We start from the raw sequence: 13,419 nt of genomic DNA, 5'->3' as shown, positions 1-13,419 counted from the left end.
GAGGAAATGTTTGTGTTGGGACTCTCAGTTCGTCATCAGGAACTGTGGGCAGCTATTTAAATTATGTGTCACTTCCTGTTTGGTTCAGGTGAAGCTTTCAGGCCAAACAGAATGAGGAGCGCCTGCAGGTGTCTCAGTGTGTTTTGTTAACCTGCCACAGTCTGAACAGACCTGCCCGATCCTCATGTCCTTCATTCGTTCAAGCTGCTCAGGTGTCCTTTCTGTTTCAGTCAGTCAGTCAGTCCACCACTGTGGTTCAGACTGAAACACCTGAACTGTTTGATCCTATGAAGTTCAGCACAGAGACGCCATGAGAGTGACTTTTAGATGGCTCGAGATGTGGTGCAGACTGAACTTTTCATCTCGTGCCATCCAGTGTTTTGATTTTTGTGGTCACATACCTGCGAAACAAATCACACTCCCATCATCCTCGGCTTTACTTTGTGCTTAGTGCTAATGAGAAAATGTTAGCATGCTAACACGCTCCAGTGGTGAACCTTCTACCTGCTTGGCTGTGTGGTGGTCATGTTAGCGCTTAGTTCAGCCGCCATCTTCCTTCAAACAAACTGAGCTTTTGAATCCAACATGGGTGAGAAAATCTGCACAACAGTTTTATTTTCCTTTCTCTTCTAATCATGCTGATTTTTATTTGTTTTTTGTGTGTGGTTTTGTGAGTGTGTCGGAGGTCTAATTATTAGTAGAAATTGAAAATTTGAACCACAAAATAACACACAGACGATGGTTATCTAGAAAATAACTTCATTTTAATCAAATGCATTCAGCAGTTTAACTGAGGCCAGCGATCACACTGTAAAGCCATTACAGAGACATAAAGATACTCATACATTTGTACTGTGGAGGTACCTAATCCTATCTTCTTTGTATTGTGTGACATGCTGTATATTCTTTAATTGAACATAGAGCTGATTAAACTTGTGCTGTATTGTCTCTGCTCAGCAGAAGCTTTCTATTCCAGATCAATTCCCTGTGAAGAGTTTTCACACAAGTTTCATCTCCACCCAAAATGTGGTGAAAACTTTGTGAGCACTAAATAATTAACATCCTTTGTTTTGTGTGTTCATGCAGAGGCGATGTTGCAGCCAACTGCAGCGGTTGGTAACATAGATGTGAGTGTACTGATCGATCAATCGATTGTGAATTCAAAGGGATAGTCCTGTGTGGGCACCGAGTCGAAGATGATGCTGTCGAACGGGTTCTCGGTGGACCAGCTGTCCACAGGAAACCAGGAGTCGTACCAGGAGGTGGTTCTCTCTGTGTCAGGTATCGTCGTCGTCGTTGTTGTGGTGGTGGTGGTGGTGGTGGTTGTTGTCGTGGTAGCAGGTTTGGTACTCAGACCGGCTCGTAATCTCTGCATACGTAGCCGACGCAAACGCAGGATGCGCAGCCGGCGGAGCCGCTCCGCCCTCTGAGCGCTGGCGTGACTCTCTGTGGTGCTGGCGACCCCCACCGCGGGGGCTGCAGTTGTTTTGACCACTGCTTTGGTCACAAGTCGAATGGGCCTCTTGCCGTTGAGAGCCATGATCTGTTTGATGCGGTCCCAGTTGGACTTGGCTAAGGTGAAGCTGCATGAAGTGGCCCCGGAGTCATAGCCCACCATGCACAGTCTAGTCTGAGGGGTGTAGCCGTCAGCTTTGGCGGTCACCCTGTACTCTCCAGGGTTCAGCAGCCGCCAGTAATCCCCACCGAGAGCTAAAATGGGTGACAGAACATTTTGGGGAGGATCTGATATTCTTTGAAAAACTGTAAAACATTGTTTATGGGACGTCTCTTTGGTGTTGTGCCCAACATACCAGTTTTGACATCATGCCGTATTCCCTCTACAGATATGGTGACATTAGGCAGCGGATTTCCCTCCACGTCTCTCACTACACCCTTTATCCCTCGATGTACCTGCAGAGAAACCGCACATCATTGTCATGTGAGGAAAACATTTTCTGATCATTTTCTGCGACAATAAAAAGTCTTAAAGAACACTGCAGACACTGGGATCCAGGGAAACCAGTACGATTCCAAGCCAACCACACCACAGCAAACCTGAAGTCTGCAGGGGGTGAGCTGATGCTCATAAGGCTTTGGATGAGTCCAGTTCTCACTTGTTCAATGAAGGACAGCAGAGCCTCGCGGTTGTTCTCCCACTCGATAGGAAGGTCACTTTCATGGGGAAACTTGTCACAGCCCAAGAAGATGGACAACTCAAAGCAGTTGGTGTGCAGGTAGCTGAAGTCATTCATACCTGTGGGAGAGGATGGCAGGTCAAGGATCACACCCTCTTAAACTTACTAGCTATGGACTTTATTTTATTTTTCCTGTTATCCACCAACTTAATTGTTCTAGTTTGTACAGTGCTCACGTAGTCCATATTTCTAAATAAAGTTGTCTTTTGTTCATTTTTGGGTCCCAGATGCTTCTAATCCTGCCTCCACAGTTCCAGTCTTGCTTTCTCATATCGTCTTACTGGCCTCTGTGTCAACACACTTACTGCCCACCACTGGCTTCCAGCTGGCTCTGTTGATGATGCCCTGCCCCCCAGTGATGTCATCACCATGGCAGGACCCCCGATGGGTCTCCGTCATGGTCAGATGGCTGTGGGCATATGACATTGCCAGCCATCGAAACATGGCGTCGTCGGGCGTCTCTCTCAGGGCTCCCTCGCTCTGCCGCTGAATGCGAGCCCACGTCTCCTCGTTCATCTCAGAGTTGCCTCTCCATCGCCGGCTGTCGGTAAACTTCAACAACATCAAGGGATTACAGGACGGTTACGTGGGTGCACAACAGCTGAGGTAGTTTATTTGGTTCTACTTTGTAAAAGAGCCTTACAGAAATGGGCGGACGCTGCATGTCAAAAGGGTACGCCACCAGTTTTTCTCCACCTTGCAGGTTAGCACCCAGCACAAATGGGGTGCGTTCCATCCAGGAAATGATGGCTTTTGTCTCAACAGCAAGCTATGAGAGTAGGAAACAGAGAAATGTCAGCGCATTGTGTAGCATTGTGAAGTGCCGAGCAAGTCCTTGGTGGTAAACTCACTGAGCCATTCAGGGAGTTTTCTGGGAGAGGGATGTGATGGTTGGGCACCACACGAGGGACCCAGCCTCTGTCCTCGGCCCCCCACAAGATGCTGTTGAGGTCAGGGAAATTCTGGAAGATGTCGTAACCTTCTTCAGTCCAATGGCCCAGCGCCCAGTTCCCCATCTCTGAACCCTGGAGGTCAAGAAGGTCATCAGTGTTTGGTCTCAATGTTTTAAAGGTGTTACAAACAATAGCGTAGCATTTTAGCATCACTAAGGGAATATTTCAGAAAGTGACTCAGCTAACGTTAAAGGAGTGGAGGTTTAAGTGGAGTTTGGTTTAAATTGATGTTCTGGGCCCGTCGTACCATCTCGAATGCCAGCTCGTAGGCGTCAGGGTTGAGCGAGGGCACCAAGTGTATTCTCACTCCGTCCACCAGGCGGCGCACTCTGGGGTTTTCGTCATTGTACTCCTTGCACAGAAACTGCATCAGCAGGAGAAGAAGCTCCCGACCCAGCGCCTCGTTACCATGGAGACCAGCTGTGTACCGAAATTCAGGCTCACCTGGTGACAAGCAGAAGAAAAGAAGTCGTCATCCAGAATAAATAAAGGTGAACAAACTGCACAGCCGGCTGTTGTCTAAGATATCAGGTTTTTGTGTGTTGTTGTCATTTGTTTTTAGTTTGTGCTTCTTTGCTTGCAGTTCTTGCTTTCATTGGGCAGTAAACATGATCCTGGTAAAGATGTTCAGATTTCTGACAGGTGAGGCTGAGGTGATTTCATTTCAGTTAATGTTTTCCTGTTTTTGCCCATTCACTGTTTTTCCCAGCAGTGTTGATTTCGGTTTACAGGAAAGGATTTCTTTGAGTGTACCGGTCTCGTGTTCTCCGGGGTTGTCAGAGATCTCCATGGCGTACATCTTCAGGCCCTGAGAGCTTTTGCCGATGTTGTAGATCCTGGTGATGTTGGGACACTCTTCGTTTATCACCTTCATCATCTGGAGGAGAGAGATGAGTGCAAACACAGCTGTGTGGTGGAATTCGTCAGTTACGATTCAGCACTTTATTTCTCTCTTTGTCCGCCTGAGAACTGACCTGTCTCATCTCCTTGTAGTTGTGGTGTCTGAAGTCCAGATCGTCTGATGGGTTGACCTCATTCTCACTGTGGTAGCTGCCTGGAAGGAGCAACACGGTGGAAAAGGTGGAAACACTAAGCAGCCATTCAGCGATGCAGTTATGTAACACACTTTATAGCGCCAAGGTTATGAAGTTCATCTGTTGAAATAAAGTGTTGTGTGTCACCAAGCCTGGCTGAAGCCATTCTGACTTCAGGGTTGGCAAATGTTATGTTTTTTCTTTGGGTGGATGGTGACGTGTGTGTCAAAGGAATGAGAAAGTGACTCATGAGGTCTTGAAACAAATCAAAAACCTGTGAACTGTCAAAAAGCTGCTTTAGACCAGGTTTCCGAGCTGGTGATAAATCTACAAGCTGGAGATGTGACGTTCACGAGCTATCAGCGGAGCTAACGACTTTGGATTAGATTTCTTTAGGTATTGTGGTAATATTGTTATCATGAATTCTTTGGACATGATAGTCATGTCAAAATATACATCATGACTGCGTCAGTTAGTTTTAATGTGATTTTAATTTTAACTTTTAGACTTCTATGCGGTTCAGTTTTAGCTTCCAGGTGTGGCCAGAATTATGGAGCTACGAATACGTACAAAGTTCATTGACAAAATGTGCTACTAAATGCTTTAATCCAAACATTTGCATAAACAGCATTAGCATTAGCATTGTACAGCAAGGCCTTACAACTTTCATGTCATCGTGCAACCTTTTGTTGAACCTGATACCCTGAGTTTTAATTTTAATTAATTTTGTAACCAGGGAGTTTTCTTCCATCCAGTTTTTCTTAAAGGGTATCGTTTTCGGTTTCATTTGAGTTTTGGTTACTATAATAACCCCTGGTGCTGTGATGTTGTTTTCTGTGATACTGACTGGGAAGCTGACAGGCCAGGATCTCAGCCCTAAGACACAAGCTGCCGTTCCAGCTCTGAGGCAGGACGCGGATGTAGCGCGCCACCACGGGCGTAGAAAACTGATTCATCACTGGTGTGTCCTTATCCACGTTCCCGTAGAACAGCTGCAGGAAGAGGATCACACGGGACAGAAAAGTAAAAGCTGTGATCGTTCAGTGTCTGTCTGTTAAACACTGGCTGCGATGTGTGTCCTTCATTTTCCACGCACCCATTCAGCGTAGCCGTCATGCAGCGTCGTCCAATCACGACTGTCGTTACTGAACGCCACAAAGTAGGAAGACATGAAATCCTCACTGGGAAGAGAATGAATCACAGAAGTTCACTTTAAATCCACTTGACAGTTAAATGAAACACGGCAACAGTTAGCAGCTTGTGAGCATGTGGACACAAACACGACTCCGACTGAATGCTAGCGTCACATATTAGCCAAATGAACTTTAAAAAGTGATTAAGTGGGTGTCAGTGGTGTATTTATGGTTAGCTGTGCCCTCCTCCAAGTGGCTAAAATGCAAAGAAAATGCAGAATGTGAGAATTCATTCTGAAGTTCCATAAATCTAAATTACATGAAGCTGACTTAAGATTGTGTTTTTGCGTTTTCATTCCCAACATTTCACATGATTCATCTCTTTTCTTTTCACAGTCACACCAGTGCGTGCGTGAGGCCAAGTTTAAACAGGACTCACTTTTGCTCGGAGTTTCTTCCCTGAGTGATGACACCAGTGAACTCCACCTCTCGGCGGGCGTCCACCTCAAACCAGTGCGTCGTCTCTTCTGGCTCCGCACACCAGGCGCCGCCGTACAGGTCGTCGTCGTTGTCGGAGCCCTGCAGGTGACCACAGCTCTTCTCAGGCCTGCTTTCTTATCCAAAATCTAAACAAAGATATTCGAGTTGATCGCAGTCTACCTGCATGTTGAGCCGTCCCCTCTGAGCCGAGAAGCCATGATGAGACTGAGAGGAGGCCAGCAGCTGGTCGTCCTCCACCCGGTGAGACTCCAGGCCCAGAGGAGGACACTCTGAGAGCAAACAAAAACAAAACGGCATCTGCTTGACGAATGTTCCAGAAAGACTTTCAAAACACTTCATTCATCACAGCAGCTGCTGTCGAGTCTGTTAGAAGCGTTTTAGTGAGGACAGACGCAGCAAAGCATCTTTAGGATCATCAACAAAGGAAACGAAGAGCAGAAAGCAAAGGCAAAGTATTCATTTCTTCAGACTTTAAAAAGAGAAGAAACAGGTGAGCAGAAGCTTTAAAGTGATTCTCTTACTTTTTGGTTCTGCAGGCACTGAGATCTGCTTCAGCCTCTCCTCTTCCTCCTCCTCCCACTGCTTCCTCAGCCGCTCGGCTTCTCAGCGTAATGACAAAACAATATGTGTCAAGTCAAAACATGTTTTCACGTCGACTTTGCTCTCCAGCCAACCGCCAACACGCCAAAACGTAAAATATTTCCAGATGTGCTTGTACAGTGCACCTTCATCATCCACCCATTCATTCCTCATGTGTTTCCAATCCAAAATATGGGTCAGTTTGGTGTGATTCACTTCATCTCTTCAAAGCTCAGAAGGCACTTTGGGTTTCAGAGGAGAGTTTTGTAACTTTTCATTTGATTTTGCTGCCAAAGCCAAAATGTTGTGTAAGACCCACACAGACGTTATCAAGTCGATCTTTTCGGTCACTTCCCTCCCTGATATCATCACAACATCAGCCAGCTGTTCCCTGAGCTTTACATAATGTTCTACAACAGGACAGCAAACTGTGGGGGAGCCTGTAGTCAGTAAAATGACAGAAACTGTATTTCATTTTGAGATACGAACTCATTGGTGTGAGAAAGTTTCTCATTATAATGACTTCTTTTGTCTTATTGGCACAAATGAACTTCCATACTAAACTCATTACAAACCACAAAAGAATTCAGGATAAGGGAAAAGTCTGGAGTTGTTATGTGTGTTCCTTATTGTCAACAAATCCCGTGAAAACAAACCAAACCAACCACATGTTGGTTTGCCTCTCGAGATTCCTACTGAAGCCGTGAATTAAAGTACGGCCGTTCTCTGTAGCTTTGTAGTTGACTGGAAGCAAAACATCGTCTATCTTTTCCACAGCCACAATTTCCAGAAAAGTAAAATAAGGACCTTTTTCTGCCTTTTCTTTCCGAGCTCTCTCCTCCTCTTCCTCCTGTTTCTTAGCGGCCACTGTGAACCAATCAGAGACAGAGAACAAACTCATTGTGACGACGGGGGACTGCAGCACAAGTGACATATGAAGCTCATTTGGCAGGAAGTTACTCAGCCGAGGGACGTACAGTCGGCGTAATCGTACTCCTCGTACCAGGGGCCGACAAACGGGACGGTGGTGGTCTCCTCTGAAACAGAAGCAGACGGATGATCACACAGTGTGTCCACAAGCGCGACCTGAGGCTGAAAGACAAAGGGTCACCTGGTATGTACATGATGACCTCAGGCGTTGTGACTTCCTTGTTGTCAGGGTAACCACCAGGCACCTCGTCTGTGAAGAACACAGCAGCACGTCGTCATGAGCCCATCAAACAGGAAAAGAAACTCCAGAGCAGCATGTTAGTCAGCACTGCGCTCTTCGCCACATAAAGCCTCGCAGTAACCCACTGGAGCTTTGGTCATAAAAGGCTTCATAAAGCTGTTGGCTCTGAATGAAGCGATGTGGGATCAAATCGACGTTTGGCGTCCCAACAGTCGGACTCACCGTGAGGTTTCGTTGGAGGTGTCGACTTCTTGGAGACTGCGGAGAAAGAGACGAGGAGGCAACGTTAGTTTGAGAGCTTCAGTCGCTAACGTGTGGAACAATAACAAGATACACACAAATATAACACATTTGTACTTCTTATTTTCTATGTATGGATTCCCCAGGGATCAATAAAGTATTTCTGATTCTGATTTAGCGAGCAAACAGGAAAACCAGTTCAGGGACCAGTAAAAGTCTCACCCAGGTCTGGCTCTGTGGGTTCCGCCCCTTCAGGCCCCTTTGGGGTCACAGGTCGCAACACTGCAGAGATCAGGTTTAAGAGTTACAAGAGATCCTGACTGTGTGCTGTTCACAATCCACAGAAAAAATAGCTAAAGTTTATATTGAGTTCAACAAGATAAGATCTGGAATGATGATTTCCCACTGAAGCACTCGGGTCAACCGTGTGGACATTTAGACTGATTTCTGTCAGTGTGTACATACGTGTGTCCCAGCCCAGTTCAACCAGCAGCTTCTCCTCTTCCTCATCCAGAGACGGAGGTTTGAGGTCCGGCTGCGCTGTGGTCGCCGCCTTCGGTCTCTTGGTGGCTTTGGGCGCCTTCGGCTTCTTTGTGGCTTTTGGTGCTTTGGGTTTTTTGGTGGGTTTCGGGGCTTTGGGCTTTTTGGTGGGCTTGGGGGCTTTCTGCTTCTTTGCTTTGGCTTCCTTCTCTGCTGCTTTCTTTGCCCTGGCTTGAGGTTTAACAGAGGAAAACATTCAGTTATGTGAAACCAGGGAGGACGGCACATGAAGCGGCCGTGAGGCTTCTTCAAACACTTTACTGTCGGGTTGACTGAACTTTTACAGCCAAAGTTTTTCTTCTCTTCACAGTCAGTTTGTTAGCCCGCATGTATTTACAGCAGAACGTAAAGCACAGTGTGACTACAAAACAAGTTAAAAGTGTCCCACACAACCTGAGAGAGAATTCAGTCAGTCGCTGGTTTGCTTTGGTCTGAATCCAAACATGGAAGCAGTCAGAGTGGAGACCAGAGCCAAAGACTAATAATCTGCACAGTGTTCTGTTCCTTTGTATGGAAGCCCAAATGAGCCAATGTGATAATGCAAGGCAACAGTCAGGAGGTGGATCGATATCAGAATCTGTGGGGTTAACTGCTGTAACTGTGAAATCAGTTTCATTTGAAAAAGCTCAACTCATATTTTCTCATTGAAAGGATTTATTGTTCAAAATGTTTGGTTGTTGTTTTTTTTCCTCCCAGGATTTCGAGGAGAAGAATGACACAAGTCTCATGTGTGGTCGGATTTGTTGGGCTCTGATCAGGACGCATGAGGAAAGCCGCTTCACTACTGAACGCTAACCCAACCAACAGCAGTTTCTAACAGCGTAAGTTCAACATTAAAAGATTTTAAGACAGTGTGGTAAGTTACTGCGATGAAATATTTTCACAGTGTGTACTGCTGATATCCTGCAGTGTGTACTACAGGATATCAGCAGTACACACTGCGATGGATGGGGGCGACCTCGTGACCTCTGGACTCAAATGTTTGGACCTTCAGTCTGCTTTACGCCCGCTCGAGTGTCTGATGGGAAACTGCTCAAAGACTTAAAAGTATAAAATAGGTGGTTTCACGCTGACCTAAATGGAATATTACAGAGAGGAGATCTTCAAAGGGCTTCGGGGTTCAGAGTTTTTAATCCGCCTTCGTTATGCAACCTTCAGACTCCAACAAACGCAGACACAGAGGGCGGCTTGTTTTCATCCGCGAGACATGTTTCCTGATGTTCCACTGGTCCTTAAACACAACACTCCCTCACAGCCAGGCCATTACTCACCCTCGGTGCACTGGGAGCCACTTTTCATTACTGTCAGTCAGCTTTCCTGTGATTGCACACAGAAACAACTCGAACAACACCAGATTAGAGTGATGGTTTGCAGATCCGGTGTTAGGATTCCGCAAAGTGTTTCCTGTTTTGTTTTCTCTAACACAATTATGGTTTTATGGCACATGACTTCTTTGCCAGAACGGCTTGCGTGATGGTAACACACAATCACTAAAAGTCCCGGGTTGTCTGCAGGTTTGATGGTTCGTTGTTGGTTTACGGTAAATATTTGCTCATTTGTGTTGTTGTCAGCCCTGCGTCAAAATCTAATTTAAAATTGTGGTGCATATGCCAGATTCAAGATTCACATGTCACATTGCAGTGTGGTGAACAGGCTATTGTCCAATAACTTAATAAAATAAGAGTAAAAATAGGAATTAGCCCAGCGAATGTAAAGGATACCAAGAGAAACTGTGAGGCTGAACGTCAGGATGCTAACAGGCTCACAATGAAAAGTAATGAAAAGTGATTTGACTCTCAGAGAGGTGAAGATTTCACACAAAGCAGACGTTTCTGCTCTGAAAAGACAAACCAAGCAGCAATATCTCACCGCTGGCTGGATTAACTGCTGGTTTGGGGTAAACTCGAGCCGTGGCCCAACAGGTAAAACAGCAGCTTTTCAGGACTGCTGGTTGCTTTTTGGTAATTAATGGGAACTTCAGGTTTTGGATTTGGGGGCTCAGGGGCTCAGCTACAAATTTTCCAGCCACGAAGGAGTAAATGTTATCAAAGCCAACGAAGATAAAAGCATTCATCCAGAAATATGACAGAGAGGACTCAGCAAAACCTGCCTCAGATAAACAAAGCTTGAAAGAAAAGAAAGATTGTTTTGGGTCTCAGGTTTTGTTAATTATGGCCTTTTATGTAACCTAAATCGGCCAGTCATGGAAGGCTCTGGCTGCTCTGGCTTGTGGTTTTGCTTCATACAGTGGAAAGTTAGCATTCAGAACGTCGGTGCCATGGCAGGGATGTTACTGAAAGTGGGCCCTCGTAAATCCTGTCTGCTCATGGAAAATCGTAGTGGAAATATTTCTGCTGTTGCTCACAGTTTTTCTCATATGTGTCTCTCTAGTAGACATAATTGAGGCATGGACGCCGCTCTGCCGCTCTGCCGCTCTACTCTGACCAGCCTGCTGGACAAAACAAGCTACTAAAACTTTAACAGTTGTGGACACGACCTGGCAGAGACAGCCGGTCATGTAAGCAGCAGTGCGGTCGGGCTGCCAAGAAAATGTCAGACCACCAGCTGATTCACGGCGAGTTTCTGCGCCGTCATCTCTGAGTCACTGAGGTATTTTTCATGAAAACCAAAGCCCCAAACTCTGCTGCTTCCTGTGGTTAGCGCACAGGGCTTTAACACGAGTTTGTGTGATCCGGAGGTGAGCGACGAGCTCAGAGAGAAAGCAGAGACGCAGATAAGAGAGTCTGAACCAAATGTTTTCCTGTCTCAGATTGATTGCAGCCTTTCCTGTCGGTGTGTCCTCAGCGTCTTGGCTGCCAGCTGTGACTGAAGGCTCAGAGCAGAGCAGGAGCCAGAAAAGGTCAAGAAAAGTCTGACTCAAACACACTGATGGCCACAGATTAACATCACCTGGACATCAGGCTTCGGGTCTGCTCCTACTTACCTGCCTCAATTTCCTCAGGTGTTTTCTTCTTCTTTGGTTTAGTCTTCTCCTCTTCCACCACTGCAGCTGCAGGCTCGTCTGACATTCCAACATCCCCCTCCTGCCTCCTGTGCTCCACCAGCCCTCGAGGTTCTCTCACCTCAGTCCGACCTCTGGAGAGCTTGTTGTCCTCCTCGTCTCGCCGAGCGCAGACCGGAGCGCAGCACAGCGTCAGAGCGGCCCAGACGAGCAGCACCTCGGCCCTCATTTCTCCAAACAAACGCTGACGAGGACGAGACAGAAGAAGAGCCCTGAATTTAGCTGTAAAGATAACCAAAAACCAACATCTGACCTGCAGATGCACAGCTGTGTCGGGTCCCCAGACTCCGAGGGCCCCAATGAAAGGCTTCTGGAGAGAACAAAAGGAAGAGCTTGTGGAGGTCTAGAGAGTTCCCTCCTTTCTGATGGCGAGTCGGCGTGTGGAGAGGAAGAAAATGTTTTGGGCTGCAGGTTTTAAAGCAGCCTCCTGGTCCTGCTGGAGTGGAGGAAATGCATCTGTCTGGACTGGATTTCCTCCAGCAGCAGCAGCAGAGCAGCACGCCTCCCTGCTTCCTCCTCCTCCTCCTCCTCCTCCTCCTCCTCCACCACATATTCCTCAGTCACATCTCTCCCTCATGGCCCTTCACCCCCTTTTCCCCTCACCCCTCTCTGAGCAGAGGGGAGGAGCATCTGCCACATGTGACATTCCTGCGAGGGAGGAAAGAAAGAAAGGAAGAACCGCTGATGGTGATTAGACCTCCGTGAAGACATTAAGTGATAGAAAACACAACCTTTAAACAACCTCAGGAGCCGCATTTACTCTGAGTAGAAGAACAGACGTCAGGACCTCCGCTTGAGGGATGTGAGAAGTTAATGTGAGACTCTTCACAATGTGGACTCACTGGAGCCCCTCGTCTGGTTTCCTTGGTTAGCTGCACAACCTTTTGGTAGTTTTTTAAAAAGTTACTGTAGCAAATGTTTAAACTTGCATTATTTGATTTTTTGGCCACACGGGGGCAGCAGAACAAGCTGCATGAAGAAGACACTAAAACCACTTGTTCAGAGCTCGGAAACGGTCGTGTTTGGGCTCAGGCCCTGACGGCACAGCGAAACAACATCCAGTCAGTGGTTGGTTTTAATCAAGCTGTTTAGTGCAGCTCTAAAGGCCGATTTAGAACATTTAAAGTAAAAGTTCAGTTTGGACCACAAGACTCTCCTTCAGTCCAGATTCTGGTCATGTCGGGTAGTTGTGGCGGCTCCGGCTGGTCTGATGCTCGTTCTGGAGGCAAAACATTTCAGTCTTGCCTGGGAAGCACACATGTTGACCGAAATGTTTTCAGTCGGGCTTTCAGCTTTGCTTTGGGGTGTGTCACGTTTCAAACATTAGCAACAGGACGAAGCTGCACGCAGGCCAGCGAAGGCCTTGAATGGAGACGGATGGAGGAGCATTTACGCACCAACATCCTTAAGTTGACTTCTGCAGAGTCATCTGAGCCGGGAATGAGTGCTGACTGGACCCTTTCAGTCCGAAGACAAAAGCCAGATGTTTGTGGGTGTTGGTGTGTTTTCCTGTCCAGTGTGAAACGATAATAAGCTCATTTCAAAGTCAAGAGGCATGACTTTGGTTTTAGAAATGCTGAGAGCCTGAAAGCGATGAGCGCCGGTGACTCATGTCTCTGAGCAACCGACAACAGCTGTGCCATCTGGGACAAAGACTGAGACACTGAGAGCTCTGAAGGACAGGAAAGCTCGTCTGTCCCGTCAGTCTTGTGTTGTGCTGCAGAGCCCCTGGAGACCATCAGACTGTTTCATGTGTGTGTGTGTGTGTGTGTGTGTTTGGGCTTCTTGGCACCAGCTTATCGAACCAGTTAGTGGAACTACAGACGTCATTGGTTCGTGTCTCTCGCCACAATGGACGGACACTCTGTAGAGTTCAGAACCATCTGAGGAGAAGAGTTTGTGCTAAATTATATACAGATGTGTTCAGGAGTGTGTGTGTGTGTGTGTAAAAGCTGATCTGAAGCCAGTAATGGAGGGTTCAGGGTTGTTTCTGAAATCTGACTCTCTGCTTATCACATTTTAGGCGGAAACAAGCAGCAGACGCTTTAGAA

General features: G+C 46.8%; 1 protein-coding gene and 1 long non-coding RNA gene across 2 annotated transcripts; one reads left to right on the top strand and one right to left on the bottom strand.

Moving 5' to 3' along the window:
* Nucleotides 1–747: 747 nt before the first annotated feature.
* Nucleotides 748–11,847, bottom strand: aebp1a (AE binding protein 1a). The gene is made up of 21 exons (XM_046375063.1): nucleotides 11,291–11,847; nucleotides 8,272–8,517; nucleotides 8,029–8,088; nucleotides 7,789–7,824; nucleotides 7,507–7,575; nucleotides 7,373–7,432; nucleotides 7,203–7,262; nucleotides 6,338–6,415; nucleotides 5,976–6,085; nucleotides 5,755–5,894; nucleotides 5,279–5,363; nucleotides 5,030–5,174; nucleotides 4,123–4,202; nucleotides 3,902–4,025; nucleotides 3,396–3,592; nucleotides 3,047–3,220; nucleotides 2,839–2,964; nucleotides 2,501–2,747; nucleotides 2,115–2,254; nucleotides 1,812–1,911; nucleotides 748–1,710 (listed from the first exon to the last, which is right to left on the bottom strand). The coding sequence occupies exons 1-21, from the start codon at nucleotides 11,535–11,537 to the stop codon at nucleotides 1,145–1,147; spliced, it is 3,090 nt and encodes a 1,029-aa protein (XP_046231019.1). The 5' UTR covers nucleotides 11,538–11,847; the 3' UTR covers nucleotides 748–1,144.
* On the top strand, nucleotides 3,505–3,983 carry LOC124051572. The gene is made up of 3 exons (XR_006841848.1): nucleotides 3,505–3,639; nucleotides 3,732–3,790; nucleotides 3,880–3,983. It is a non-coding gene; the product is annotated as an uncharacterized LOC124051572 (long non-coding RNA).
* Nucleotides 11,848–13,419: the final 1,572 nt, after the last annotated feature.

Source organism: Scatophagus argus, chromosome 20 (genome assembly GCF_020382885.2).
Source record: "Scatophagus argus isolate fScaArg1 chromosome 20, fScaArg1.pri, whole genome shotgun sequence".
Taxonomy (NCBI): domain Eukaryota; kingdom Metazoa; phylum Chordata; class Actinopteri; family Scatophagidae; genus Scatophagus; species Scatophagus argus.
The sequence above is the reverse complement of the archived record's forward strand: the minus strand, read 5'-3'. Positions and strand labels throughout refer to the sequence as shown.

Coding starts and splice junctions, on each gene's coding strand:
- aebp1a (XM_046375063.1), bottom strand. CDS start 11,537: ATGAGGGCCGAGGTGCTGCTCGTCTGGGCCGCTCTGACGCTGTGCTGC. Junction 5,895..5,975: donor GGGGACGGCTCAACATGCAG/GTAGACTGCGAT, acceptor GGTCACCTGCAG/GGCTCCGACAACGACGACGA. Junction 2,748..2,838: donor TGCAGCGTCCGCCCATTTCT/GTAAGGCTCTTT, acceptor ATGTTGTTGAAG/TTTACCGACAGCCGGCGATG.